We start from the raw sequence: 25,455 nt of genomic DNA, 5'->3' as shown, positions 1-25,455 counted from the left end.
ATTTAAGAATGATGGAGGCCACTGTGTTCTTGGGGACCTTCAATGCTGCAGACATTTTTTGGTACCCTTTCCCAGATCTGACTCGACACAATCCTGTCTCGTAGCTCTACGGACAATTCCTTCGACCTCATGACTTGGTTTTTGCTCTGACATGCACTGTCAACTGTGGGACCTCATATAGACAGGTGTGCCTTTCCAAATCATGTCCAAACAATTGAATTTACCACAGGTGGACTCCAATCAAATTGTAGAAACATCTCAAGGATGATCAATGGAAACAGGATGCACCTGAGCTCAATTTTGAGTCTGTTTTTTATTTTTAATAAATGTGCAAGAATTTATAAAAACCTGTTTTTGCTTTGTCATTATGGAGTATTGTGTGTAGATCGATGAGTAAAAAAAATGTGGGGATCAATTTTAGAATAAGGCTGTAACGTAACAAAATGTGGCAAAAGTGAAGGGGTCTGAATCCTTTCCGAATGGACTGTAGGCCTGCTCAGCTTCAGCTTATATTCTACTTTAAAGTTATTTTTCAGAAAGACAAGAATGTCCACATTCTCTGCTATGTGTTTCCCATAGGATTTCTTCCAGTAGAGGGAGAGACAGAGATTGGAGACCATAGATCTTATTTACAGCTACAGAAAGTATAGTGTAGGTACTAGGTAAATAGAAAAAGGTTGTATTTTTTAATCAGGGCATACAACAATGTCAATGTAACCAGCCGTAGAAACAAATGTAGTGACAGACAGAACAGAATACATTTTGATAAAAAATTTAACTTGTATTGTGCATCAATAAAAAGCATGACTATATACACCATATGTACAGAATGCACATAAACACTGTGCTACAAAACTATTTAGATAGAAAAACAACCTACGAGAGAACAAAACCAAAAAAACAGTAACAGAACAGAGAGGAGTTACACTGAAAAGAGAGAGAGATCAGGGCTCGTATACAGAAAGTGTCTCAGAATAGGAGTGCTGACCTAGGATCAGGCCCCCCCCGTCCATATATTCTTGTTCACTATGATCTAAAAGGCCAAGCTGATCCTAGATCAGGACTTCTATTTTGAGACGCTTTATGAATACAGGCTGATAGAGATTGTAGGAACAGTAACTGGAATGCTGGCCAAGGCTATGTATACTGTTGTGAGAATCTTGTGAATCCCCCAAAACAAAATGTTCCCTCCTTCCACATCACAACACCGTCCATTCCGTTAGTCCTGTTGTTGTAGTTGCGGCTGCTGGAAGAAGTCACAGTACAATTGTCTGACCTCCTCACCCTGGAGGTGGTCTGAAGTTCCAGGGGGGGAGGGGGCGCGGGCCGCAGTGTGACCAGGCTGGGGGTTCTCTCCCTGGGTCACCTCGCCCTGCCATTCCCCCTGGAGCACGTCTCCATGGGCCTCACACACGTTGTGCAGGATGCAGCAGGCCAGGATCATGGTGGGCACCACGTCCAGGCTGCAGTCGTTCCTCTTGCTCAGGCATTGCCACCGCGCCCGCAGGCGAAGCAGCGCCACCTCCGCCACGCACCACGCCCGCACAAATCGCTACAGCAGGACACAAAGTAACCAGGTTAAATGTTGATAAACTCCTTTTTAAAACTGCTTTACTGCAGCAAAACTCGGTCTACTACAGTCTAATGTGTAAGTTTAGCTCACAACTGTGTAAAACGTGTGAAATGTTCACTGAATTTTTTATTTTAAACACGTTACTTCTTTGAGTTTAATCCTGGAGTGATTCTGTTTTGCGTTGTTGAAAATAAAACCTGCCTGGTTGAAGACCCTCTGGGACTCCGTGAGCCCTCCTTCCTCCTCCTCCACATCATCCTCCTCCTTCATGGAATAGGCCTTCATCAGCCAGGGCTGGAGGGGGTACCCTGGCTCCCCCAACAACACATATCTGGACAAGACAATGTGCTCTCAGTCAACTCAGCTGGTACGACACAGGTCACCGGAGGGATAACCAGAATAATTGTAGCACTGGACTACTATTACTGCTACTGCTTATACTACTGCAAGTAATAATGATAGCACTATCTAAAAAGGTAAATAATAATAATAATAATAATAGCATCAATGATACCTCAGGGGCTTTCCCATGAAGCTCGGGGGTGGGTCAGGTGACAGCCCGCCCTCGGAGGCCAACGCCCAAAGTGCTGAGTTCTGCAAGATGGCCGTCGGCTCAGTGCTGCCGGGGAAACCAGCGCAGACGTCCCAGAACTGACCCAGGCCATTCACAGCCACCTAACAGACAGACAGACAGATGAGTGTTACTACCAGACAGTCCCAAATAGCCACCTGTCCCTTTCAATAGCCGGGCATCGGCAAACATTTCAGCAAATATGTGTCCAAATGAATTGTTTATCGGCACACGCTCTCCATGGTGCTGAACCGCAAAATCGGGGGGTGTATGATAGGCAGCCTAGTCTTTGCAAGTCTGATCTGCGAAGGATTTTTTATTCTAATGTTTATACTGGTCATACTGGTCACAATAAACGGTGTGGTAGCCTTTTCAACATTTTATTGAGCAAAAATAGATGCCTGACTCAAATAGAAGCCTGTTGCCGGTTGTGTTCAGCGATTGAAGCAAATAAACACCCGGGCTATTAATTTGAATTTTTCAGTAATTAGCAAGATGCTTATAATTCTTTAGCAGCATCAGCAGAGGTCCTGTCCTACCTGGGAGACCACAGAGAGCCACCCATCTGGGTTGGCATAGTTGGTCACGTTAGCGGATGGCGTGAGGATGGCGGTGTGGAGGGTTGCCACGGCGCCCACGCAGTGAGGGAAGCCCCAGCGAGACAGGAAGTGACGCGCAGAGTCTTCCACTTCCTGTTCGCTGGGCGAGCGTAGGTAGACGGGTCGGAGTAGCGTGACGATGGCGTGACACACGTCCCTCACACACTTACACACCGTGGAGCTGCCCACGCCAAACAGCCCACTGATGGTGCGGTACTCAATGTTGGACGCCAGCCGCCACAGGGCGACCGCCACACGCTTCTCCAGCGGAAGCGCCCGGCGGAAGTGGGTGTCCTGGCGAGCCAGGCGGGGTTTCAGCTTGCCACACAGGAAGAAGAAGGTCTCCCGGCTCATGCGGAACTTCTCCAGCCAATCAGAGGGCTGGAACTCTGTCATCACTACCCGCTCCCACCAATCGGTGCACTCCGTGCTGGTCCAGGGTCGGGTACGGATGTCACAGCTGCAGCGCACGTCTCGAGCTGTCAGCATCTGGAGAGAGAGCAAGGGAGAGGGTTGATATACCACGGCTTTCAGCCAGGTCACCCTTGATACAAATCAGTATTATAAACTGGGTGGTTTGAGCCCTGCATGCTGATTGGCCGAAAGCTGTGGTATATCAACCCTATACCACGGGTATGATAAAACATTTATTTGTACTGCTCTATTATGTTGGTAACCAGTTTGTAATAGCAATAAGGCGCCTTGGGGGTTTGTGGTATATTGCCAATATACCAGGGCTAAGGGCTGTATCCAGGCACTCCGCATTGAGTCATGAATAAGAACAGCCCTTAGCCATGGTATATTGTCCATATACCACACTCCCTCGGGCCTTATTGCTTAATTAGAAGTCCATCCATGTCTGAGGACGTCGGGAGATGGCGTGGAAATTGGCCGATATGGGCAACAGTGAGCGCTGTTACCTTTAAGTAGGTTTTGCTGGGTCGTTGTGGACGGGTAAGTATCTGCCTCTAGTGCTAAAGGTTGGATGTTTTAATCCAGTGATAGAAAGTTGCTTTTTATATTTTTGTTTTAAGCCTATCCAAAACCTTAACCATTCAGAGTTAATGTCTAAACTTAACCCTTACAAATTCGGAGTTAATGCCTAAACGTAACCTTAAACACTTCGAAAGTTGACGTTTGAGAAACATGGTTGAACGTCTGACGTGACACTGTAAGAGCTTGTTGCTTTGTTTGTGTGCTTTCCCCCTTTTAGCTATTCGTGAGCTTTCCAGGTTAGCGTGGAATGCAGTCTAATGGACTTTGTAATAGAAATTGCTTGGTTTAGCTTTATCAGATTACAGTACCATGAGCATTCGCCTCTGCCTTTGGAAGAAGTACTGTCTGTGGCGGATAAGTCTCTGCACCTCATTGCGTCTCTGTGTATCCGCGTTGTTTATGTCTCTTCGGCGCTTCATCAGCAAATAGGTCATTAGGAACATTAACGGCCGAAGCTTGTCTTCATCTGCCATTTTAATCTCTTTCAACAGTTGAAGAGCTTCTCACAAATGGACAAAAGCAAACATGATTTCTAACCATAGAGGTAGGTTCTAACCATTGAGGTATATAACGTTCTAACGTGCAATGGGCGGTGGACTTGGTTGCAGGAAGATTAGAACAACACCAGGTCGAACTTCCGGTAGGTTTTTCCCATGAATTTCAAAATAAACGTTTTACTGCTAATGCAAAAAATGTATAGCGAACAGATTAGACTATTTTTGTGCACAAAAAGTACTTGAATAAATCTGATTGATTTGCTTTAACATAACAAGACGAACAGTTTAGGAATAGGATGTAGATCTCAGTGTTTTAACCAACCACACCAAATAATAAAGATATGATCAAACATGTCCAATGTTATCCATCATAGTAATAATTTACAATAAAGGGGGGCATTCAAACGACAACCATTAAAAAGCAACTTTAATAAAACAAGATATGTACTTTGCTGAATTGAGTCAAAAACAGATGTGACATTTAAATACTGTATTCTAAACAAATAGCCATTTTGGTGGGCTTTCTGTACATATGTCGCAGGAACTGCAGTCTTAAGAAATCACTAAATATTCTGAGTAAGACACAGTGGTGTGGGCTAACAGAAGCCAGCAGTGTCACTACAAGTGGAAGGTAGAATGTTCTTAGAAATCTGATTCTGATGCTTTTCCCTTCACACAAATCTGGTTCTAACTTATGCTTTTCCCTCCACACAAATCTGGATCTAACTGATGCATTGCTCTCTACACAAATCTAGATCTAACTGATGCTTTTCCCTCCACACACATCTGGATCTAACTGATGCTTTTCCCTCCGCACAAAACTGGATCTAACTGATGCTTTTCCCTCCACACACATCTGGATCTAACTGATGCTTTTCCCTCCACACACATCTGGATCTAACTGATTCTTTTCCCTCCACACACATCTGGATCTAACTGATGCTTTCCCCTCCACACACATCTGGATCTAACTGATGCTTTTCCCTCCACACAAATCTGGATCTAACTGATGCTTTTCCCTCCACACACATCTGGATCTAACTGATGCTTTCCCCTCCACACAAATCTGGATCTAACTGACGCTTTTCCCTCCACACAAATCTGGATCTAGCTGATGCTTTTCCCTCCACACAGGGGCACTATCAAGTTGTCATCTTCTTGCTACATCTGTAGTGTTGTGTTGTCACAAGTAGAAAGAGATAAATTAGTGGCCTGCTGAGTTCAGACCTTAGCGTCTTTACTCATGTATTCATAACGTATTCATGTTGTGATATGCGAACACAGAAAATACAGAAAATTATGACACAATGAGTTTTCTATTTGTTGTGAAAGCATCTCATATGTCTTCTCAAGTTTACTTTGAAAGAGAAGCAATTGCCACTCTGTCCACAGTAACATTTGTCCCCTGTGTGAACAGTCATATGGTATTTTAAATGGCTCAGGTAGGCAAAGCATTTATTGCATATTGGACACCTATATGATTTCTTCCATGTGTGTATGGTCTTTTTAATTATAAGGCCCTGTGATCAACATTACATTACATTTTAGTCATTTAGCAGACGCTCTTATCCAGAGCGACTTACAGTTAGTGAGTGCATAATTTTTTTTACTGGAATCGAACCCACAACCCTGCCGTTGCAAATGCCATGCTCTACCAACTGAGCTACATCCCTGCCGGCCATTCCCTCCCCTACCCTGGACGACGCTGGGCCAATTGGGCGCCGCCCCACTGGATTCGAACCAGGATCTCTAGTGGCACAGCTAGCACTGCCTTAGACCACTGCGCCACTCAGGAGGCCCATCTAGTTGATCTGCCCCCAACCGAGGAGGACATCCACTAACGTTACCTCCGGCGTTTGCTCCTGGACACGCTGCTTGGTCCTGTATTGGTGGGATCTTCTGTCATGATCGTCATAATGATTGGACCAAGGCGCAGCGTGATATGCGTACATCTTTTAATGAGTACTTTAACCAAATAACAAAACGATACGTGAAGTCTACAGGTTCACCAACACAAACCTATACAGAACAAGATCCCACAAAACACAAGTGCACAACAGGCTGCCTAAGTATGGTTCCCAATCAGAGACAACAAGCAACAGCTGATTCTCGTTGCCTCTGATTGAGAACCACCCCGGCCAACATAGAAACACATAACCTAGAACAGAACATAGAAAACGAAACATAGACACTACACAAAGAAACTAACACCCTGGCTCAACATACAAGAGTCCCCAGAGCCAGGGCGTGACAAAAGGCAATCACACTACTACCAACTATCACCCTCTGGCGCTCAAAGAGATTACGAATATTATAGACATGTTAGAATTGATGGATATTTGGAAGCTTAAAAACCCGGATCTCGTAAGATATACAGTGAAAGTATTCAGACCCCTTGACTTTTTCCCACATTTTGTTATGTTACAGCCTTATTCTAAAATTGATTAAATTGTTTTTTCCCCTCATCAATCTACACACAATACCCCATAATGACAAAGCAAAAACAGGTTTGTAGAATTTTTTGCTAATTTATTACAAATAAACTGATATCACATTTACATAAGTATTCAGACCCTTTACTCAGTACTTTGTTGAAGCACCTTTGGCAGCAATTACAGCCTCAAGTCTTCTTGGTTATGAAGCTACAAGCTTGGCACACCTGTATTTGGGGAGTTTCTCCAATTCTCCTCTGCAGATCCTCTCAAGCTCTGTCAGGTTTGATGGGGAGCGTTGATACACAGCTATTTTCAGGTCTATCCAGAGATGTTTGATCGGGTTCAAGTCCTGGTTGGGCCACTCAAGGACATTCAGAGACTTGTCCCGAAGCCACTCCTGCGTTGTCTTGGCTGTGTGCTTAGGGTCGTTGTCGTGTTGGAAGGTGAACCTTCGCCCCAGTCTGAGGTTCTGAGCACTCTGGAGCAGGTTTTCATCAAGGATTTCTCTGTACTTTGCTCCGTTCATCTTTGCCTCGATCCTGACTAGTCTCCCAGTCCCTGCCACTGAAAACATTCCCACAGCATGATGCTGCCACCACGCTTCACCGTAGGGATGGTGCCAGGTTTCCTCCAGACGTGACGCTTGTCATTCAGGCCAAAGAGTTCAATCTTGGTTTCATCAGACCAGAGAATCTTGTTTCTCATGGTCTGAGAGTCTTTAGGTGCCTTTTGGCAAACTCCAAGTGGGCTGTCATGCGCCTTTTACTGAGGAGTGGCTTCCGTCTGGCCACTCTACCATAAAGGCTTGATTTGTGGATTGATGCAGATGGATGTCCTTCTGGAAGGTTCTCCCATCTCCACAGAGGAACTCTAGAGCTCTGCCAGACCAAGGCCCTTCTCCCCGATTGCTCAATTTGGCCGGTCGGCCAGCTCTAGGAAGAGTCTTGGTGGTTCCAAACCTCTTCCATTTATGAATGATGGAGGCCACTATGTTCTTGGGGACCTTCAATGCTGCAGACATTTTTTGGTACCCTTCCCCAGATCTGTGCCTTTACACAATCTTGTCTCGGAGCTCTACTGACAATTCCTTCGACCTTATGGCTTGGTTTTTGCTCTGACATGTACTGTCAGCTGTGGACCTTAGACAGGTGTGTGTCAAATCAATTGAATTTACCACAGGTGGACTCCAATCAAGTTGTAGAAACATCTCAAGGATAATCAATGGAAACAGGATGCACCTGAACTCAATTTCGAGTCTCATAGCAAAGGGTCTGAATACTTATGTAAATAATGATCAAAAAAACTGTTTTTGCTTTGTCATTATGGGGTATTGTGTGTAGATTGCTGAGGATTTGTATTTATTTAACCCAGTTTAGAATAAAGCTGTAACTTAACAAAATTTGGAAAAAGTCAAGGGGTCTGAATACTTTCCGAAGGCACTGTACTTGGAGGAGGCTTAATCAATCTAGTCTGATATATATTTTTTCTGGTATCCTTTTATATGGTGCCAAAAGTGAAAAAAGTACGGATTGGGGATTGAATGCGATCAGACCATAATCTTATAGGCCTCCATGTAACTATGACAGACTTTCCACGAGGACAGGGATATTGGAAATGTAACCAGGATTTATTGACTGACACTACTTTCTTAACAAAAATTAAGGAATTCATAACCAACTTTTTCTTGCACAATACAGGTTCAGCGGACCAACGTATCTTATGGGATGCCTTTAAATGTACCCTTAGAGGCCATTCAATTACATTTTCATCCCAAAAACAGTATCGGTCAATAGTGTAAATAAATGTAATACAGAAGCACTGAATAATCCAGATGCAAAACAAAAAGAGTTTGAGGAACTTATTCAGGAAAGATCGCGTTTCATTTATCTAAAAAACTGCAAATTGGATGGAGAATGGCAAAAAATGCACCAACTTTTCCCTAAACCTTCAATATAGAACTGTGACCAAAAATAACTTACAACAATTTCTTAGAAACATGGAGAAATCCTTATCTCACCAATAGAGATTTTGAATGATGATGTAAAATAGTTTAAACAAATGTTATTTTGTCAAGTTTCTCCAACCTCACTTGAGGATATGTTTTGTGATATCCTTCTCCCAAAAAATCATGTTAAACTATCTGCAACACAATTGTTTTTGTGACAGTCTAATTACACATGATGAACTATGGTTGGCAATTGATTCCTTTCAGATAGGGAAAACCCCTGGTCTCTGGCATTCCAATATAGATATCAACTTTTTATGAACTACTGAAATAATAAATAATGGTTACTGCTCTGAGAACTTTGAATTGTCAAGAGTCATAAAACAAGGCTGCCCTCTTGTCACCATACCTATTTATTATTGCCACTGAATTGTTAGCTTTAAAAATGTGATCTAATGATAACATTAAGGGGCTAGAAGTTAAGATTAGAGACAAAAGTATCAATGTGTGCTGATGACTCAAGTTCTCTTGAGTCCTCAATCTTCAACCTTGAAAGGACTCATTGAGGACCTGGATAATTTCTCCAGTTTCTCTGGACTAAAACCCAACTATATTACAGATTGGGTCTCTAAAAGATACAAACTTTAAATTGCCATGTGGTCTCCCGATTTAAATTGGCGGATGGTGAAGTTTATGTGCTTCATGTACATATCCTGGAAAGGTTGAGCGATCTTGCAACTATTAACTTCGATCGAAAGCAAAATAGATCGAATCTTGAAACCGTGGAAAGGGAATCACTTATCCATTTAAGGGAAGATTACCCTGATTGAATTATCTAGTAAAATTGCAGTTTACATATTTATTCATGGCTCTACCAACTCCAGGAGAATACTTTTTCAAACCATGCGTAAAAACTTTTTTCCTACATTATTTGGAATGGCAAACCAGATAGTTAAATGAGCATATTTGTATAACGAACATGAGTTTGGAGGGTTAAAACTATTAATTATTACGGCATTAAATCTCTCTCTTAAAGCCTCCATTGTACAGAAATTGTATCTAAATCCAAATTGGTTTTCTAGCAAGCTACTAAGAGAGGGCCATCCAATGTTTTTGAGTGGGCTCTTTGTCTTTTTACATATTAAAACCTTACATTTTTGTTGGATTGACAATGGATCCCTGTTTAAAGTATCCTCCTTTTTTAAATGAAGTCTAACAGAGTTGGTTACAATTTCGTCCTCCAGAAAAGGCAGATCTAATATTACAGCAAATAATATGGCTGAACTCCAATGTACTGATAGAGATATAGACTTTTTTTTTGGAAGAAATGTACAAGGGTATAATATTTATGAAGGACATTGTAAACAACAACGATAAAATTGTCACACAAACAACTAACAACAGTGTATGGAGGTGTATGCTCAATACACAATTGGAAGAGACAATTACTTAAACAAGAAATTAACGAATTAGTCGGTCTGTCCCCATAAAAAAATCATAAATGGCTTAAAATGATTGAATGAAGTCAAAAGGTTTGACAGCAATACCGTATATAATTCAAGTCACGTTGCTAACAGGTTTTTGAAGTCCCAATACCTTGTGTGATGTCACGAGAGGCTGTGTCCTGGAGGGACGTTACATCCCCCTGAGGTGGCTGCAAACCCAGACAGCTATGGCTCCATCTGCTGGTATGGTCGGGAACTCCACCCCTCTATGGCCAATCTTCCCACGCAGCTGAAACAAATGAGGAGCTGATGAGTTGAAGGGAAGAGACACACTGGGGGTGAGTGGGTGGGGGTGAAGACACACGGTCTCCAACCTGGGCTCTCTGGAGGACAAGAGTGCTGCACGTCCACTTCCATGAGGAATATAAGGATTTGGAGATACTTACCTTTGGGAAATACTCACCTTTGGATATATGCACCTGTGGAAATACGTGTGGGACATTTGGAAGGACGTTTTGCTGGGTTGGCCACTAGCTGCAACGTGGAATACAGTAAGACTGGGGAAAAGTTATTTGAGCGAGGGAGAGTTATGATTTTGGATGTGGAAGAGACATCCCTGAACTGTTAACCCTTAAAGAGCCACCAGAGAACAGAATTGTGTTATACTTTCGTTAGTTTCCCAAGACCTTTAATAAAATCCTTGTTTTGGTTGAACCTGGTCTCCTGGCACTACTTGAGCAATCCCGCTGAAAGCTGTGTAGCCTCTCGTGACATCACAGATGGTGGAGAATACAGGCACGCTCAAGCGTTAATAGTGCATGTCAGAGGAGGATACCGAAGGTTTGATCACCCAGTTTTCCAAGTTGGCCGTAGGCTCCCCGCCCGACTGAAATGGAGGACATATTGAAAGCCCTTGTTGCTGGCCAGCAAGCCCAGATGCAAGCAAACGTGGCTCTCTTGGAGGAGCAAAAGAAAGCCAACCTTCTGAAGGCAGAGGAATTGCAGTTGCAGAGACAGAGGGTGGTCCAAAATACCCGCCCAATAAAGGCAAGTGACTTTATATCTAAGATGGGAGCTACCGATGACATTGAGGCATACCTGCATGCATTTGAGGCCACGGCCACTAGGGAAGCCTGGCCCAAGCAACAGTGGGTTGGTCTGTTAGCCCCCCTTTCTAACCGGGGAATCGCTGAATGCTGTCCGGGACCTGGGCCCTGACCAGGTTACTGACTATGATGCCCTGAAGTCTGAGATCCTCAGCAGATATGGACTCACAAAGTTTGGTATGGCCCAGCGCTTTCACAGCTGGACCTTCCAACCAGACCAACCTCCTCGGGCGCAGATGCATGAACTTGTCCTGGATCCGCAGAGGAATACAGCAGCGGCGGTGGTGGAGGCCGTTGTGGTGGATCGTTACCTACGCGCCCTGCCTTATGAGGCAAAACGGTTCATCAGTCAACAGGCCTTGACCACGGCTGATCTGACGGTGGAAGCTGTGGAAAAGTACCAGGCCACAGCGGAGATGCTGAATGCTTCCCGAAAAGACCCCAGGAGGGCGGCCCCACCACAAATGGGAAGAACCCGTCCAAAGGACCCCAAGGTCTCGAACTCAGCCACGTCAGGACTTATCCCGGCTCCAGGGGGAGCCAGAAACCAGGCGGGTCCAAGAAGAGTACACCAGGAGGGGGAAACTCGACAGTGTTACCGGTGTGGGGAGATGGGACATATCTCCTGGCAGTGTGGGAAACCAGCCGATGAACCTATGCCCACTGCGGAGTCCTCCAGCTCAGCACCCACACACCGTGTTGCCTCGCTCTTGGGAGTCGTAGATGGCGGCCCGATCGACCCCCCACCTGCCCGGTAACTGTGAATCACCATGATGTGGAGGCCTTACTGGATTCTGGTAGCCGGGCCACCCTGGTGCGTAAGGATTTGGTGGGCCCAACGTGTCTGACCCCGGGGAAAGTCCTCCCAGTTTCCTGTGTCCATGGGGACACCAGAGAATACCCCATTACTGAACTTACAATGACCAGCACACGGGGAACCATACACACGACGGCGGGGGTGGTTGATTCCCTCCCCGTCCCTGTCCTAATTGGACGAGACTGCCCAGCCTTTTACCCACTCTGGAGAGAGTCTCAGGAGAGGATAACCCGAGTACCTCGGAAACGGAGAGGCAAGACTCATCCTGGGAAGGCTCCGGTGCAATCCTCCGAGTTACTCACTCCCGCCCGGGCTCTGATTGGGATGGCAGGTGCCCAGACCGACACAGAGACGGAGCTACAGAATCTGGACAAAGAACTGTCTGGTCTGAAGGGGACCGCTGAGAGGTATCGTTTGTTAAAGCAACAGTTAGACATGAAGACAGAAGAGTTAGATATCCTCCAGGCTAAACTCCAACAGAGCTCCTTCCCTAAGCAACAGGAGGAGCTGGAGAGGCTGCGCAGGACCATCGAGGAGTGTGAGGAGACCCTGCGCAGTAGTAAGGAGGTCCAGAAGAAGGCAGAGGAGAAGTACAAGGTGTTGGAGAACAAGATGAAGAATGCGGAGGCAGAGAGAGAGAAGGAACTGAAAGCTGCTCAACAGAAGCTAAACTCTGCTAAAACCAAGGCTGATGCGTTCAGTAAGAAACTCAAGGAGAGACAACAGGAGGCGGAGTCCCTGGTCCTAGAGTTGGAGGAGTTGAAGAGAGAGCAGTCTGGCAAGCACCACGGCAATGCGGACGCCCTCTCCCGGCGTGATGCCTTCTTCGCTGCCTTTACCCCGACGAGGACGTCGGTCCCGAGGAGGGGGATGTGTGATGTCACGAGAGGCTGTGTCCTGGAGGGACGTTACATCCCCCTGAGGTGGCTGCAAACCCAGACAGCTATGGCTCCATCTGCTGGTATGGTCGGGAACTCCACCCCTCTATGGCCAATCTTCCCACGCAGCTGAAACAAATGAGGAGCTGATGAGTTGAAGGGAAGAGACACACTGGGGGTGAGTGGGTGGGGGTGAAGACACACGGTCTCCAACCTGGGCTCTCTGGAGGACAAGAGTGCTGCACGTCCACTTCCATGAGGAATATAAGGATTTGGAGATACTTACCTTTGGGAAATACTCACCTTTGGATATATGCACCTGTGGAAATACGTGTGGGACATTTGGAAGGACGTTTTGCTGGGTTGGCCACTAGCTGCAACGTGGAATACAGTAAGACTGGGGAAAAGTTATTTGAGCGAGGGAGAGTTATGATTTTGGATGTGGAAGAGACATCCCTGAACTGTTAACCCTTAAAGAGCCACCAGAGAACAGAATTGTGTTATACTTTCGTTAGTTTCCCAAGACCTTTAATAAAATCCTTGTTTTGGTTGAACCTGGTCTCCTGGCACTACTTGAGCAATCCCGCTGAAAGCTGTGTAGCCTCTCGTGACATCACACTTGGCATCGGGTCTATGAACTGACATATAAAACAACAATTGACACATCAATCCGTTCATTTCAATTTAAGCTATTACATAAAATACTTGCTACAAAATGAATGCTCAATATTTGATGCATTGAACAGTCAGCCTTGTGCACGAGGAAGCAGAATCACTAGAATATATTTTCTGGTACTGTCCATCGGTGGGTCACTTTTGGAGTCAGATCCAGGCATGGTTGTTATGTCATAATATCAGGGACCTGCAAACTGTATTGTTAGATCTGGAAAAACCACGATCAGTCAAGGGGAAATATAATTTATACTCTCAGGTAAAGTATTTATTTTTGGGGCAATATCGTTAGAAATGTTACAAATAGGGAGGTTCAGGACACTCATAAGACATGATAGTAAAATGGAGGGATGTACTGCAAAACGAAATAGCAAAATGGTGTTATACTGGGAAAGATTAGTTAACCTGTGGACATTGGAGGGTTGGAGTTAAGGTCAGAATGAATGGCGGATTGGCCACTGTGGGTGAAAATCCAGCACTTACAGAAAGAGGAAATTAGGAATATATGTATAATTGTTTAAATACAGGTACCGTAGATGTGAGCGAAAATAGCTGTACGTAGCAGTATAAGTAGTGTTGTCCGTTAGTTTACTCCAATCAGGGTAGGGATGGTAGGGTATGGTAGGGTATGGTAGGGGATGGTAGGGTAACATTGCATGTTACATGTCATTGGAACAAATACAAGAACAGAGTTTGGTTCAGTTTGTATGTATATGAGCAATAAGAGTCTAAAACCACAGAATATTAAACTGGTCATCCAAAAGTTACAATCGTTAGAGCCAACTATAGTTTTTTTTTTCTTCCCTACTGTATGTATCTTACACAAATAGGCTAAATAAAACATGATCATCATACAGTATGCTGTATAAAGAGTTTGGTTAACTTTCTATGGATCTAATTTAACTGCACTGTATATAAGTATCTGAATATGTATATATGAATAGTATGTAAATAGTAAAACATTGTTATCTCTTGGTGCCTCTACAATATGTTACTTTACATTTTAATGTAATAATATCTTAGGTTGTTCTTGTCCATAACTGTTCTGTGCTCTATCATGTATTTTATGTTTTATGTGGACCCCAGGAAGAGTAGCTGCTGCATGTGCAACAGCTAATGGGGATCCTAATACATTTACATTTTAGTCATTTAGCAGATGCTCTTATCCAGAGCGACTTACAGTTAGTAAACTAAACTATGGATGTAATTGTTTCTCTATGGCTGTGGACACTTCTAGAATCTTCCCCATGATGACAGAGACCTAATCTGCAGCCATTATCCAATCGTTGCCTCTTTCACCACGTGTGTGCAGACACCATTCTGTTGGGAGGCGTGGTAACCGTTGCTTAGGACCATCTTGGTCTTGGTAGCCACATCTTCGTAAATACGGTTGTCGTGGCGAGGCAGGAAGCCCCTCTGCAGCTTGTGCTCCAGGTGCATGTGGTTCTGAGGGGGGAGACCAAGGCACGCTCTGAAAGGGAAAAGGGATACCTAGTCAGTTGCAAAACTGAATGCATATCACCACAGAGACAGGCACAACGTTATTATTGGACAAGAGAGACAGGAAGCTCAGTAACAACCATTATGATAGGTGACCACTAAGACAAATCCCTAACAAGACAGGGTGGTATGTGTTCTGACCTCATGATGTTCTCGATGCAGGCTCTCTGTCTGAAGAAGGCGTTGACCAGCGGGGCCCCAGGGGGGATGAGGGGAGCTTTACACAGGAAGGAGAGGATAGCCAGGACACTGTGGAAGGACTGGAAGGTCTCTGATCCCTGGGGCCGGACACACACACGCTGACACAACTCTGTGAGGAGGACCAGGTCCAGGATGATAGGGCTGGCTAGCAGAGAGTCCTGGAGAGAGACACCTCTGTTAGAAAAAGCAGGTTGAGGTGTAAGTGTGCGTGTGTGTGTGTGTGTGTGTGACTCACCTCACAGGTGTTGTGCATTGCGATAGTGTTGGTTCCTCCCATCATGATCTCAGAGGTGTATTCATCCATCGCCCTCTTACTGTCCCCCACATACGGCACATACTTAATCACCACCTACACACACACAGCAAGAGAACTGAGTCAAGTATTTCTCAAGAAAAACTATGGATACTTTCTGCCACTTAGTAAAATAAATGCAATGCAATTGATAGCTACCAGGTATGAAAAAACACATACACATTTTCAACTCTTAACCCAGATCAGGTTTCTCTGTGTTACCACACACACACACACGCGGAACCCACGCACATACTTACACAGTGGTCAGGTTTCTCCCCTTTGCGGTACAGTATAGGGTTGGAGTTGACCATGTCATCAACCACATTGCTCTTGGAGATCTCCTTGGAGCGGAACTGCTGTGGTGCTGAGAGGTTCATACCATCATTGTTGCCAAGGTGATTGTAGCTGACAATGGAGGTGGGCTGTCATGGCAACAGACAGCAACACGTTATTGTACAGTCTTGTATTAACCTAGTATTTACACACGAAATTGCCATTATACCTGGGTAGTAACGTTGTAATTACTCTAGTAGTAACAGTGTTTTAACATGTTGTATAGTAATTTCATAATAACTTAGTAATTGTATAATTATGTACATTGACATTATACAAGTGGAGCTGGGACTGTTCATATAACAGAAGTCCTATTAAAGTGAATGAAACATCAAATGGACTGGACTGGGTCGACCTCTCACCTTGATCCCAGCACTGATCAGGAAGTCGACCAGGACTGACTTGATCTTTGTCTGACCAGACTTGAAGTCGTCTCCTGCTATGAACACGTTTCTCTCCACAGCCAGCTCTATGGCCCCAGGGACAAACGTGTTCTGGGGAGAACCGTTGATGTAGGCACAGCCCTCCAGGATACTGGCTACGGCAAACAAAGTAGAGGGAGACACCTCCCCACCTGACTGAGAGAGAGAGAGAGTGTAAGAGAGAGAAGCCGAGTTAGAGAAAAAGAGAGAGACAGAATAGTATAGATGTATATAGATATAATAGATCTGTCAGATCTCTACCTGTATGGCAGCCAGGAGATTCTTGGCCGTGTCGTTGACCCCGGCTGTGAGGTCACAGAAACGTTCGGTGTTGGCCGTCCACAAAACGATGACCTTGTCCACGCCACTTGAATGCTTGAAGTCCTGAATGTCTGCTCTGATCTGCTCCACCTGGAGGGAGATAGAAGAATCACTACTCAGACACATAGGGTCTAGGGTGTATGGGGTAAGAGATAGGGGGTTAGGGGGACAAGGAGCATGGGGCACACACACTACTTTGGATTGGGCGTACCTGTTCGGCCATGGTCCCTGTCAGAACGTTGTCCGCTCGGCCCGCCTGGTTGGCAGCTATGAATTCCGGGAAATAGATGGAGGCCCGGGGTCGGAGGTGGCTCATGTGTGGGCGGAGCTTCTCCTGGAGGGACCAATCAAGGACCTCGGCTCTCTCCATCGCACTGCCCAGATCCATGGACGAGATGTCCCAGCCTGACACACACACACACACACACTCTCTGTTGAATTTGTTAGCTAAAGTTTACACACCTAATGTCTCTTCAAACAAAACCCTCCAGACAAGCCCAAGTGCACACAGAGGACCAGTTAGACTAGAGGACCAGAGGTGTGTACTGCACCTCTGTCTCCAGGGCAGTGCTGAGTAATGGTGCTAGATAGACTGACAGAGTTAAACAGGAGGTTAAATACCCAGCCTGGCAGACAAGACATTCCACATGGAGCCTTTTATATTTTCCTTTTCCACAGAGTGGCCCCTGAAGAACTGACCTAGGGTCAGCATTCCCTCTCTGATTACACACAGACACTCCTTTACCATCAAAGACGATATCATCAGGGTGCACCATGGGTAGGAGGTCACGGAACGGAACGTTAACTTCCTTTCCATCTGGCCCCGCCCCCAAACACACCGTTGAGGACTGGAAGAGGGAACCGTAGTAGTTGGCTTTCTGGGAGGGGGGAGAGGGGTTTGAAAAAGGGGAGAGGGTAAAAAAACAGAGACAGAACAAAAATAAATAACAAGTCTTGAAAAATAACAACACATTAAATCAGTGGTATTCAAACGTTTTCAGCGGGGACCCCTTTTTCCCACCAGATTTTCGGCCAACCCCACCCCATCCAAAATGTAACGACAACCTTAAAATCGGTACATTTTGATTTTTACATCAACAAATAACCTTCAATTCACTACATTTTCATCTCTCTTATCAAAATTAAGAGAACCAATAAATACATTTACTCAATAAAATGTTATTTTTCAAATGATCTTTCTCAAAAACGTTTGTATATTATCCTATACAATAATCTGTACTATTAAATGTTTTGTTTTGGCGAGCCCACTGCAATTCCCCCGGGACCCCACTCGGGTCATGGCTCCAACTTTGAATATCACTGCATTAAATGGAGAATGATTTGAGGGATTTTTTTTTAACTTATAAAAAGTGATACATTCGGGGAAGTAATGATGCACATATAAGGTAAAGGACTGCCTTTACCTCAGTCAATGTTAAGCCCTTAACACTCCACTAAACCCATCATATCAGTGTGTGTGTGTGTGTGTGTGTGTGTGTGTGTGTGTGTGTGTGTGAACCCATCACTGTATCAGGGGTATAATGAGGCTCTGCTAGCTAGCTCTGTATCAGGGGAGAGACATATCTTTGGAAAATAGGCCATAAAACTGTCACAAAGCAGGATCAATGAGACACACACACACACATCACATTACCTGTTCTCCAGTTTTGGTTCTCCAGGTGAGTCCCAGTCTGTTGGCCAGGACAGCAGCGGTGACGGTGGTCCCATTGTTTCCTCCCCAGCCAACTAGCATCACCCCCAGCCTGGGGACACGTCGCTCAGTACGGAACGCCAGCTCACTAACGGACGGGGTCACCTGGAAGGGTGGAGTGGAGAGATTTACACAGTTAGAAAGGAGATATATGATGTTGGTGGAGTGTGTGTTTGTGTAAGTGTGTGTGAGACTTACTATGAGTGTGTCTTCATCCCTGCGTACAGCTGTAGTGTGGTAGCTGTACTGAGCCTCGATGTGTGTGTCTGTGTACTTCACATTGGGATTGTTGATACGAATGTTCTCAGTCATGACTGCAGTCTTGAGAGAGAGAGTGACAGAGAGAGAGACAAATATAGAGACAGAGAGAGAGAGTGTGCAACAGCACAGTTAGGGGAGAAATGAACACTAGGGTTAGCCTAGGGGTTCTTTGGCTTCATTGATTTATTTGAATAATGTAATTTCCCTAAATATAACAAATATATTAAAATATGAAAAATAACTATAGACTGAATTGATTATAGGTCTATCGGAAAAGCAACACATTTTAGGGAATTTTCCTTCACCCATGAAATTGTATTGGTCATTCATGTGCTCCTGGGAAGTGGGAAACTGGGAATTTGTAAATCCAACAGGACTGTTTTCAAGTGCTTTAGGATTCAGACCAATTCTTCAACCAACAAGATTTTAGCTAGCTTGATAAGCGAGCCAATGTTGCAAATAAAAAAGTTAGCTAGCTTGCTTAACATTGACAATATGGTCAAACTATCTACATTATCCACATTGATACGTTTAGAGGCTAATTGTCAAAAGCGGATTTGTTGTCTTCTTTTGGTTAAAAATATGAAAGGTCAGTGGTGAAACGTCACAACTTGAATAACAACATTTTCTCAGAGTTTCCCACTTATAATTACGACTTGGAGGGTCGTGCAAGTGAAACATCTGTCGGAACTCTGCACTTCCGATAACTCCGACAGGATATGAACGCACCATGTATCATGGCGGAGTAGAGATAAAGTGATGCGTCACAAGCCACCACCGTAAAGTGAGCAACAGTAGCGTTTAGCAACAATTGTGGAATTAGCGGTTCGCCTTCAAAATAAAAGTCCTGCATTGAAACTGATGCAAACTGATATAAATAGTGGAATCATGCCACAATTGGACTGGATAATGGTGAACATGGTTGGAATGTCAATAATTAATTAATTTTAGAATAAACAGCTAAATCTGTTGAAATCGCACTGTGGATGTAGGCCTAATAGTCTTCCGAATTGAATTGGGTCTTATGGCCCTACTTACTGTATATTAGCAACCGCTGTCTAAATTGTTGAAAGGTTAAAAATACAATTCTGACATATGTAACAGTTAAGACAATGGAGTAAGATATCATAAAACATTGTAGCCTACTGGCACGAACAAATAATGAGTGGAGATCAGACATTTTGGTTGGAATTCAGATATTCAAGTTATTTTCGGAACACTGTCAAAATTGTCAAATTAACTTTTTTCTCTTTATAATCCCCTTTTCCCCCCTGGCTCTAGATTACACCTATCTAGAGCATACATAGGCATACTTTACATACGCCTATTGTTTGCCAGATCAGATCATCACTAAATTCCGAGTGTTCCTTCTCGGAAGGTGCTTTCATTTCAACGCATGTAGCCTAATTTGTAAACATTTTAAATGTATTAAAGTATTACTTTTTTCAATTGCACAAAAAAATCGATACACAGCAATACAAAATAAAGTTATAATTCTTCTGTTTTTTGTGTGTGTGATTTAGCCTAAGTGTCGAGATGGCGCGTTAAATCCCCGACCAAGAGCTGGTTGAATAGATGTGTAATGACCTTAACCCAACACAACCTCATCAAGAGGTTCAGATCTCTTGTCCTAACGGTTAAAGCGTTTGTTAGACAGTCACTGTACCCGGGGTAAAGTTGGTGTCAGATGTGGGATGGCGCCCTGGCAGAGGCATGTACACGTGACCCACTGGGCACATACAGCAGTTCAATGTCTATTTTTTATTAACATCTGGTTGAGTTGTCAACTAACGTGAAATCAACAAAACATTTCACCATGACTTTGGATTTAGGTGAAAAAGTACGTGAAAAAAATATGAAATTCCCTTACATTGATGACTTTTTACAAATGCAATCCAATCAGTTTTCCACGTTGATTCAACTTTTACATTTATTTATTTTTGTTGAAATGACGTGAAAACAATGTTGATTCAACCAGTTTTTGCCCAATGGGGAGGGACTTGGTAAAGAGGTGTTGTTCCCAACCAGCTAGTTAGCGGTGCGCACTAGCAGCGTTTCAATCGGTGACGTCACTCGCTCTGAGACATTTTTACATTTTAGTCATTTAGCAGACGCTCTTATCCAGAGCGACTTACAGTTAGTGAATACATTTTTTTTTTTTTATACTGGCCCCCCGTGGGAATCGAACCCACAACCCTGGCGTTGCAAACGCCATGCTCTATCAACTGAGCTACATCCCTGCCAGCCATTCCCTCCCCTACCCTGGACGATTGTGCGCCACCCATGAGTCTCCCGGTCGCGGCCGGCTGCGACAGAGCCTGGATTCGAACCAGGATCTCTAGTGGCACAGTTAGCACTGCGATGCAGTGCCTTAGACCACTGCGCCACTCACCTTGAAGTAGTTGTTTCCCTTGCTCTGCTACAGCCGCGGCTTTTGTGGAGCGACGGGTAACGGTGCTTCGAGGGTGACTGTTGTCGATGTGTGCAGAGGGTCCCTGGTTCAAGCCCAGGTAGAGGCGAGGAGAGGGACGGAAGCAACACTGTTACACTAGGACCCCTGGGGGTACTTGGCCTTTCTAGAGGGGGTACTTGAGAAGACTCATGAGACCATAGGCCTACTGGTAAAATGCACGAGGGGGTACTTCAGGGGTACTCCGGGCGGAGCAAAATTAAATTGGTAACCGATAACCGAAAAAGGTTGGGTACCACTGGTATAGAGAAGCGTGGGGACAGCGCTCCAGAAGAAAGTAATGTAGCGACCTTAACGAATGCCTCGGGCCTCCCGAGGGGCACAGTGCTAGCTGTGCCACTAGAGATCCTGGTTCGAATCCAGGCTCTGTCGTAGCCGGCCGCGACCGGGAGACCCATGGGGCGGCGCACAATTGGCCCAGCATCGTCTAGGGTAGGGGAGGGAATGGCCGGCAGGGATGTAGCTCAGTTGGTAGAGCATGGCGTTTGCAACGCCAGTGTTGTGGGTTCGATTCCCACGGGGGGTATGAAAAATAAATAAATAAATGTATGCACTCACTAACTGTAAGTCGCTCTGGATAAGAGCGTCTGCTAAATGAGTAAAATGTAAATGCCTAGCCACCTTGTCAAGAGGTTCGGATCTTTTGGCGTAGCGGTTTACAGGTGTTGGCTTCACAGTCGCTGGGCCCGCGTTCGAATGCCGGTATGGGCTACCCCCAAAATCGTCTGAGATGCAAAACAAACATTGTATTCCATTGAGCCTATGTCAGCCATTACTGGAGTGTTTAACGGGGAAAAACTAATGGCACAGGCAAGACTGGGATAGAGTCGCCAGCGTAAAATGAAAGCAATTGATCCAGTGACAAGTAGGCTACAGGAAACAAACAGAAAATTGATGGCTGAAAATGTGAAATCATTACCTTTAGATTGTGAATTCATGACATGGAGTTTCAGCCTAATCGGTGACATCTATACCTACAAAACACAATTCTGGAGAGTAGCCTATGTATGCACAGATATTAGCATCGTAGATCCTATTGCGGAACTTTGATAGTACGCACTTAAAGCCTACGCACTTTAGTCTACCTACCGTGGAATGCGTTAGTCTGGAGATGAAGATGGAACTTTCCCTTCCTAAACAACTAACGGGTTACGGACGGTTCTTCGTTGATTTGATGGCTTGCTTGTTTCGATTTTCGGTTATATTTAATCTAATAGCCTAGTAAATCGCTTGTTCTCATGCGCAGCCCGACCTCTTCAATTCGTCAAGTAAGCCGAAGTGAAATAAAGATGTGAAGTTCCAGTAGTGCCGTTGCGAGTGCAGGAGGATCTCATGTAGAGCCCCGTTCATATATAGATAGCTTAGTTGTAGAACCGGACTGGCTACTTGTAGGCAGAGGAGTGTCTATGCAAAATAACCTTTGGGAGGCGAATATTTTCTATACCCACATTTACATATCTGTACACCCAGTACACGCCAGTAAAATTAGACTAGTCTTGCTATTAGGAAAAAAATAGACGTAAAACATTATTATGTCATATAATTCAAGTAGTCCTAACGTGTTTCAGCAGTTGACTTGTGCTTTATGGAAAATAATACTTGATAAAGGATATTTTATTATTATCTAATATCTATTAGGTGATATCAGGTAAAATGGGCCATCAGGTAAAATGGGCCATTTAAGGTTTGGGGGTCCCAGCCCTCTGGAATTTAGAGCCAATGACTGCAAAGGATTTCAAACTGTTGTCATAACTGTACTTGACAAGTAACAGGTGATTTGATTGGTTCATGGTTGCTATGGTGGGCAGTGCAATAATTCAAATCAAGACTGCACCAGAAAGCTGCATGGTGAGTAGCCTGGCATACCAAATCTAACTAAACTATTATAAGGATGATAAATCTGTAAAAAACAACAACATGCCCATAAAAAACTATGCATAATATCTGTCTTGATGGCATCAATCAGAAATAATGTTGTTAGTTTGGTATATGAACATATTTTTTTGAAAAAGTGATGCTTTTTTTGGGGCCCAATTTACCTTAACCCCTTGAGGTAAAATGGGCCACATGGTTTCAGCTAAAATGGGCTATCATTTGTGTCACTCACAAACACACATACACATGTGTTTGAGTGTGTGTGAGTGAGTTTGTGGTAAGGGTGTGTGTTTGTGTTTGTATGTGTATGTACGTGCATACACACACACACACACACACACACACACACACACACACACACACCATGACCCCCCAACAGTAATAATGGTAGTATTTTATTTACAGTGAGTATGGCAACCGAGAAGGAAGCGAGAGGAGAGGAGAGAGGGAGAAGGAAAGAGAGAGGAAGTGAGAGGAGAAGGAAGGATGAGAGAGGAGACAAGCAGAGGAGACAGGAAGTGAGAGAACAGGTGAGGAGAAAGGAATGCAGAGGAAATGAGAGGAGACAGAACGAGAGAAAAGAGAGGAGGAGCAAGGACCAGAGAGGAAAGGATACAAAGATAAAACAGGGAGGGAAAGGAAGGCCAAACAACTACAATCTGTGGAAAGAGGAGAGGATGAAGGGTGCCTTAGATGAATACAGGGAGGGAGTGAAGAAAGGAATTACAGTGAGTGTGCACTCTTATCACGAGCATGGGGTGTGCCGCGATCCACACTGCAAAGACGCATCAGCGGAAAGGTGACTGGCAGTGAACATGTGTCAGGCGGAAGCCCTACCTTCCAGAGGAGGCGGAAGGGAGCTTGCTGCCACCCCTCAAGACATTGGCGCAGAGGGGTTTCCCTTCACAAAGCGTGATGTCCAGCAAGTGGCCTTTGATTTTGCAGCCAACAACGACATATCTGGTTTCTCCTGACAGCAGGAAGGGCCGGATATTACTGGTTTCAGAACTTTCTAAAGCGAAACCCAGAGCTTGGGATGCGCAAGCCAGAGGTCCTGTCTGCAGCACGGGCTGCTGGACTTAACAAAGAGGTGGTTAGCCAGTGGTTTAACCAGTATGAGAACCTTTTGGTCGAGCTGGGTATTGAGGGCACACCGTCACATATATGGAACTGTGACGAGTCTGGGCTTCAGGACCAGTTCAGTTCGACAAAGGTTGTTGGACAGGTTGGCCAGCCATGTGTGGAGGTGTGTGCCGGAGAGAAGGGGAGACAACAACTTGTCTGGCAGCGTTCAATGCAGAAGGTACATACAGTCGAACAATAATTATTTTTAAGGGGAAGCGTGTTCGTTCTGAGTGGCTACAGGGATGCCCGGAGAACACCAGCGTAAGGTGTTCAGACAATGGCTGGATTACCTCTGACCTCTTTCTGGAATGGGGTCAAATGTTCATTCAGTCCCTCCCCAGGGATGACCCCAGGCCCCATCTTCTCCTCCTTGACGGCCACAGTAGCCACGTCTATAATCTGGAATTTATTAAGCTACTGAAAAGCAAGAATGTGCACATCATGTGCTACCCTTTATTTGCAAAGACTGTGTTTGAAAAGTTTTCACACAAACATATCAGTTAATAATTTGGAATGTGAATTTTTGTATTTTTGTGAATGCATTTTGTTCTAAATGTGTTGTTCACACACACACACACACACACACACACACACACACACACACACACCCACTGACAGTTCACTGATCTATGCTGTTCCAAAATGGATTTTTTTAATTGCACATTTGAATATGTGGGTTTGCACCCAAAATGTTTTTGAATGGCACATATGAATTTTTGTTTAATGCAGTTTAAATGTTATGTGGCTGTATAAGCAACTGTGTTTTAAAATTAAAATTGATGATAAATGACTATTTCCCTTTGGAGTTTGACTGGCCCATTTTACCTGGAAGCTGTGGCCCATTTTACCTGAAACTGCTCATGCAACAAAATGTTGGCAGAGCTGATGTTTCAAGAACTGTAGGGGCCTAAATAATTATATTTTATTAAATAATTTCAACACAAAATTATCAAAAACAGTCATTATTAATCATAAAAAACACATGGAAAAGGCATATATGGTATTGTATTATTGTCCCAAACGATTTACCAAAAAGTGGCCCAATTTAGCTGATGTCACCCTACTGCTAATACACTCTCGGACATTGTTATTCAGAAGAACAATTACTAGGCTTTATTGATCAGTGTATCTGACAATGTTGTGCTTTTTTGTATTTCACAATCAGATCATGGTGTCGTAATAATGTTAAACTGATGTGAATCAAAAAGTGTGTTACCATCACTCTTGAAGCAGGTGATAATCGCGACTGGTGACTTGCAGGTGCCGGAGGCGCCGGAGGCCCAGCCTGATGACTAAATTACGATTTATGACATTGTTTGGATGGCTGACCTTTTGTGCAGTGTCACAGTGGTCAAACACACCTTATCTGTGTCTTTCTCCGGGGAGGGACGTTCTCACAGAACCCTG

General features: G+C 44.4%; 2 protein-coding genes across 6 annotated transcripts; both read right to left on the bottom strand.

Moving 5' to 3' along the window:
* Positions 1-667: 667 nt before the first annotated feature.
* LOC121560179 (protein ANTAGONIST OF LIKE HETEROCHROMATIN PROTEIN 1) lies at positions 668-4,365 on the bottom strand. Of its 3 annotated transcripts, none has more exons than XM_041873207.2 (5): positions 4,048-4,365; positions 2,684-3,232; positions 2,088-2,248; positions 1,775-1,904; positions 668-1,552 (listed from the first exon to the last, which is right to left on the bottom strand). In XM_041873207.2, the coding sequence occupies exons 1-5, from the start codon at positions 4,210-4,212 to the stop codon at positions 1,220-1,222; spliced, it is 1,338 nt and encodes a 445-aa protein (XP_041729141.1). In that variant the 5' UTR covers positions 4,213-4,365; the 3' UTR covers positions 668-1,219. The 3 variants fall into 3 exon arrangements, with proteins under 3 accessions (XP_041729141.1, XP_041729143.1, XP_041729142.1); XM_041873209.2 differs by having other exon boundaries at positions 2,918-3,232; XM_041873208.2 differs by having other exon boundaries at positions 4,108-4,365.
* A 9,410-nt stretch (positions 4,366-13,775) lies between these two features.
* On the bottom strand, positions 13,776-22,411 carry LOC121560170 (inositol-3-phosphate synthase 1-A). Of its 3 annotated transcripts, none has more exons than XM_041873188.2 (11): positions 22,138-22,411; positions 18,516-18,638; positions 18,261-18,422; positions 17,352-17,484; positions 16,818-17,011; positions 16,547-16,696; positions 16,226-16,441; positions 15,788-15,952; positions 15,471-15,584; positions 15,176-15,393; positions 13,776-15,005 (listed from the first exon to the last, which is right to left on the bottom strand). In XM_041873188.2, exons 2-11 carry the CDS (start codon positions 18,627-18,629, stop codon positions 14,810-14,812), a joined length of 1,662 nt encoding a protein of 553 aa, XP_041729122.1. In that variant the 5' UTR covers positions 18,630-18,638; positions 22,138-22,411; the 3' UTR covers positions 13,776-14,809. The 3 variants fall into 3 exon arrangements, with proteins under 3 accessions (XP_041729122.1, XP_041729124.1, XP_041729123.1); XM_041873190.2 differs by having other exon boundaries at positions 18,516-18,631; XM_041873189.1 differs by lacking the exon at positions 22,138-22,411 and adding an exon at positions 21,968-22,051.
* Positions 22,412-25,455: the final 3,044 nt, after the last annotated feature.

The sequence above is a fragment of the Coregonus clupeaformis genome, unplaced genomic scaffold (assembly GCF_020615455.1).
Source record: "Coregonus clupeaformis isolate EN_2021a unplaced genomic scaffold, ASM2061545v1 scaf0754, whole genome shotgun sequence".
Lineage (NCBI taxonomy): Eukaryota > Metazoa > Chordata > Actinopteri > Salmoniformes > Salmonidae > Coregonus > Coregonus clupeaformis.
The sequence above is the reverse complement of the archived record's forward strand: the minus strand, read 5'-3'. Positions and strand labels throughout refer to the sequence as shown.

Coding starts and splice junctions, on each gene's coding strand:
- LOC121560179 (XM_041873207.2), bottom strand. CDS start 4,212: ATGGCAGATGAAGACAAGCTTCGGCCGTTAATGTTCCTAATGACCTAT. Junction 1,905..2,087: donor TTCATGGGAAAGCCCCTGAG/GTATCATTGATG, acceptor TGTCTTGTCCAG/ATATGTGTTGTTGGGGGAGC. Junction 1,553..1,774: donor CCCAGAGGGTCTTCAACCAG/GCAGGTTTTATT, acceptor GTCCTGCTGTAG/CGATTTGTGCGGGCGTGGTG.
- LOC121560170 (XM_041873188.2), bottom strand. CDS start 18,629: ATGACTGAGAACATTCGTATCAACAATCCCAATGTGAAGTACACAGAC. Junction 16,697..16,817: donor CAGGGACCATGGCCGAACAG/GTACGCCCAATC, acceptor ATCTCCCTCCAG/GTGGAGCAGATCAGAGCAGA. Junction 16,442..16,546: donor ATCTCCTGGCTGCCATACAG/GTAGAGATCTGA, acceptor TCTCTCTCTCAG/TCAGGTGGGGAGGTGTCTCC.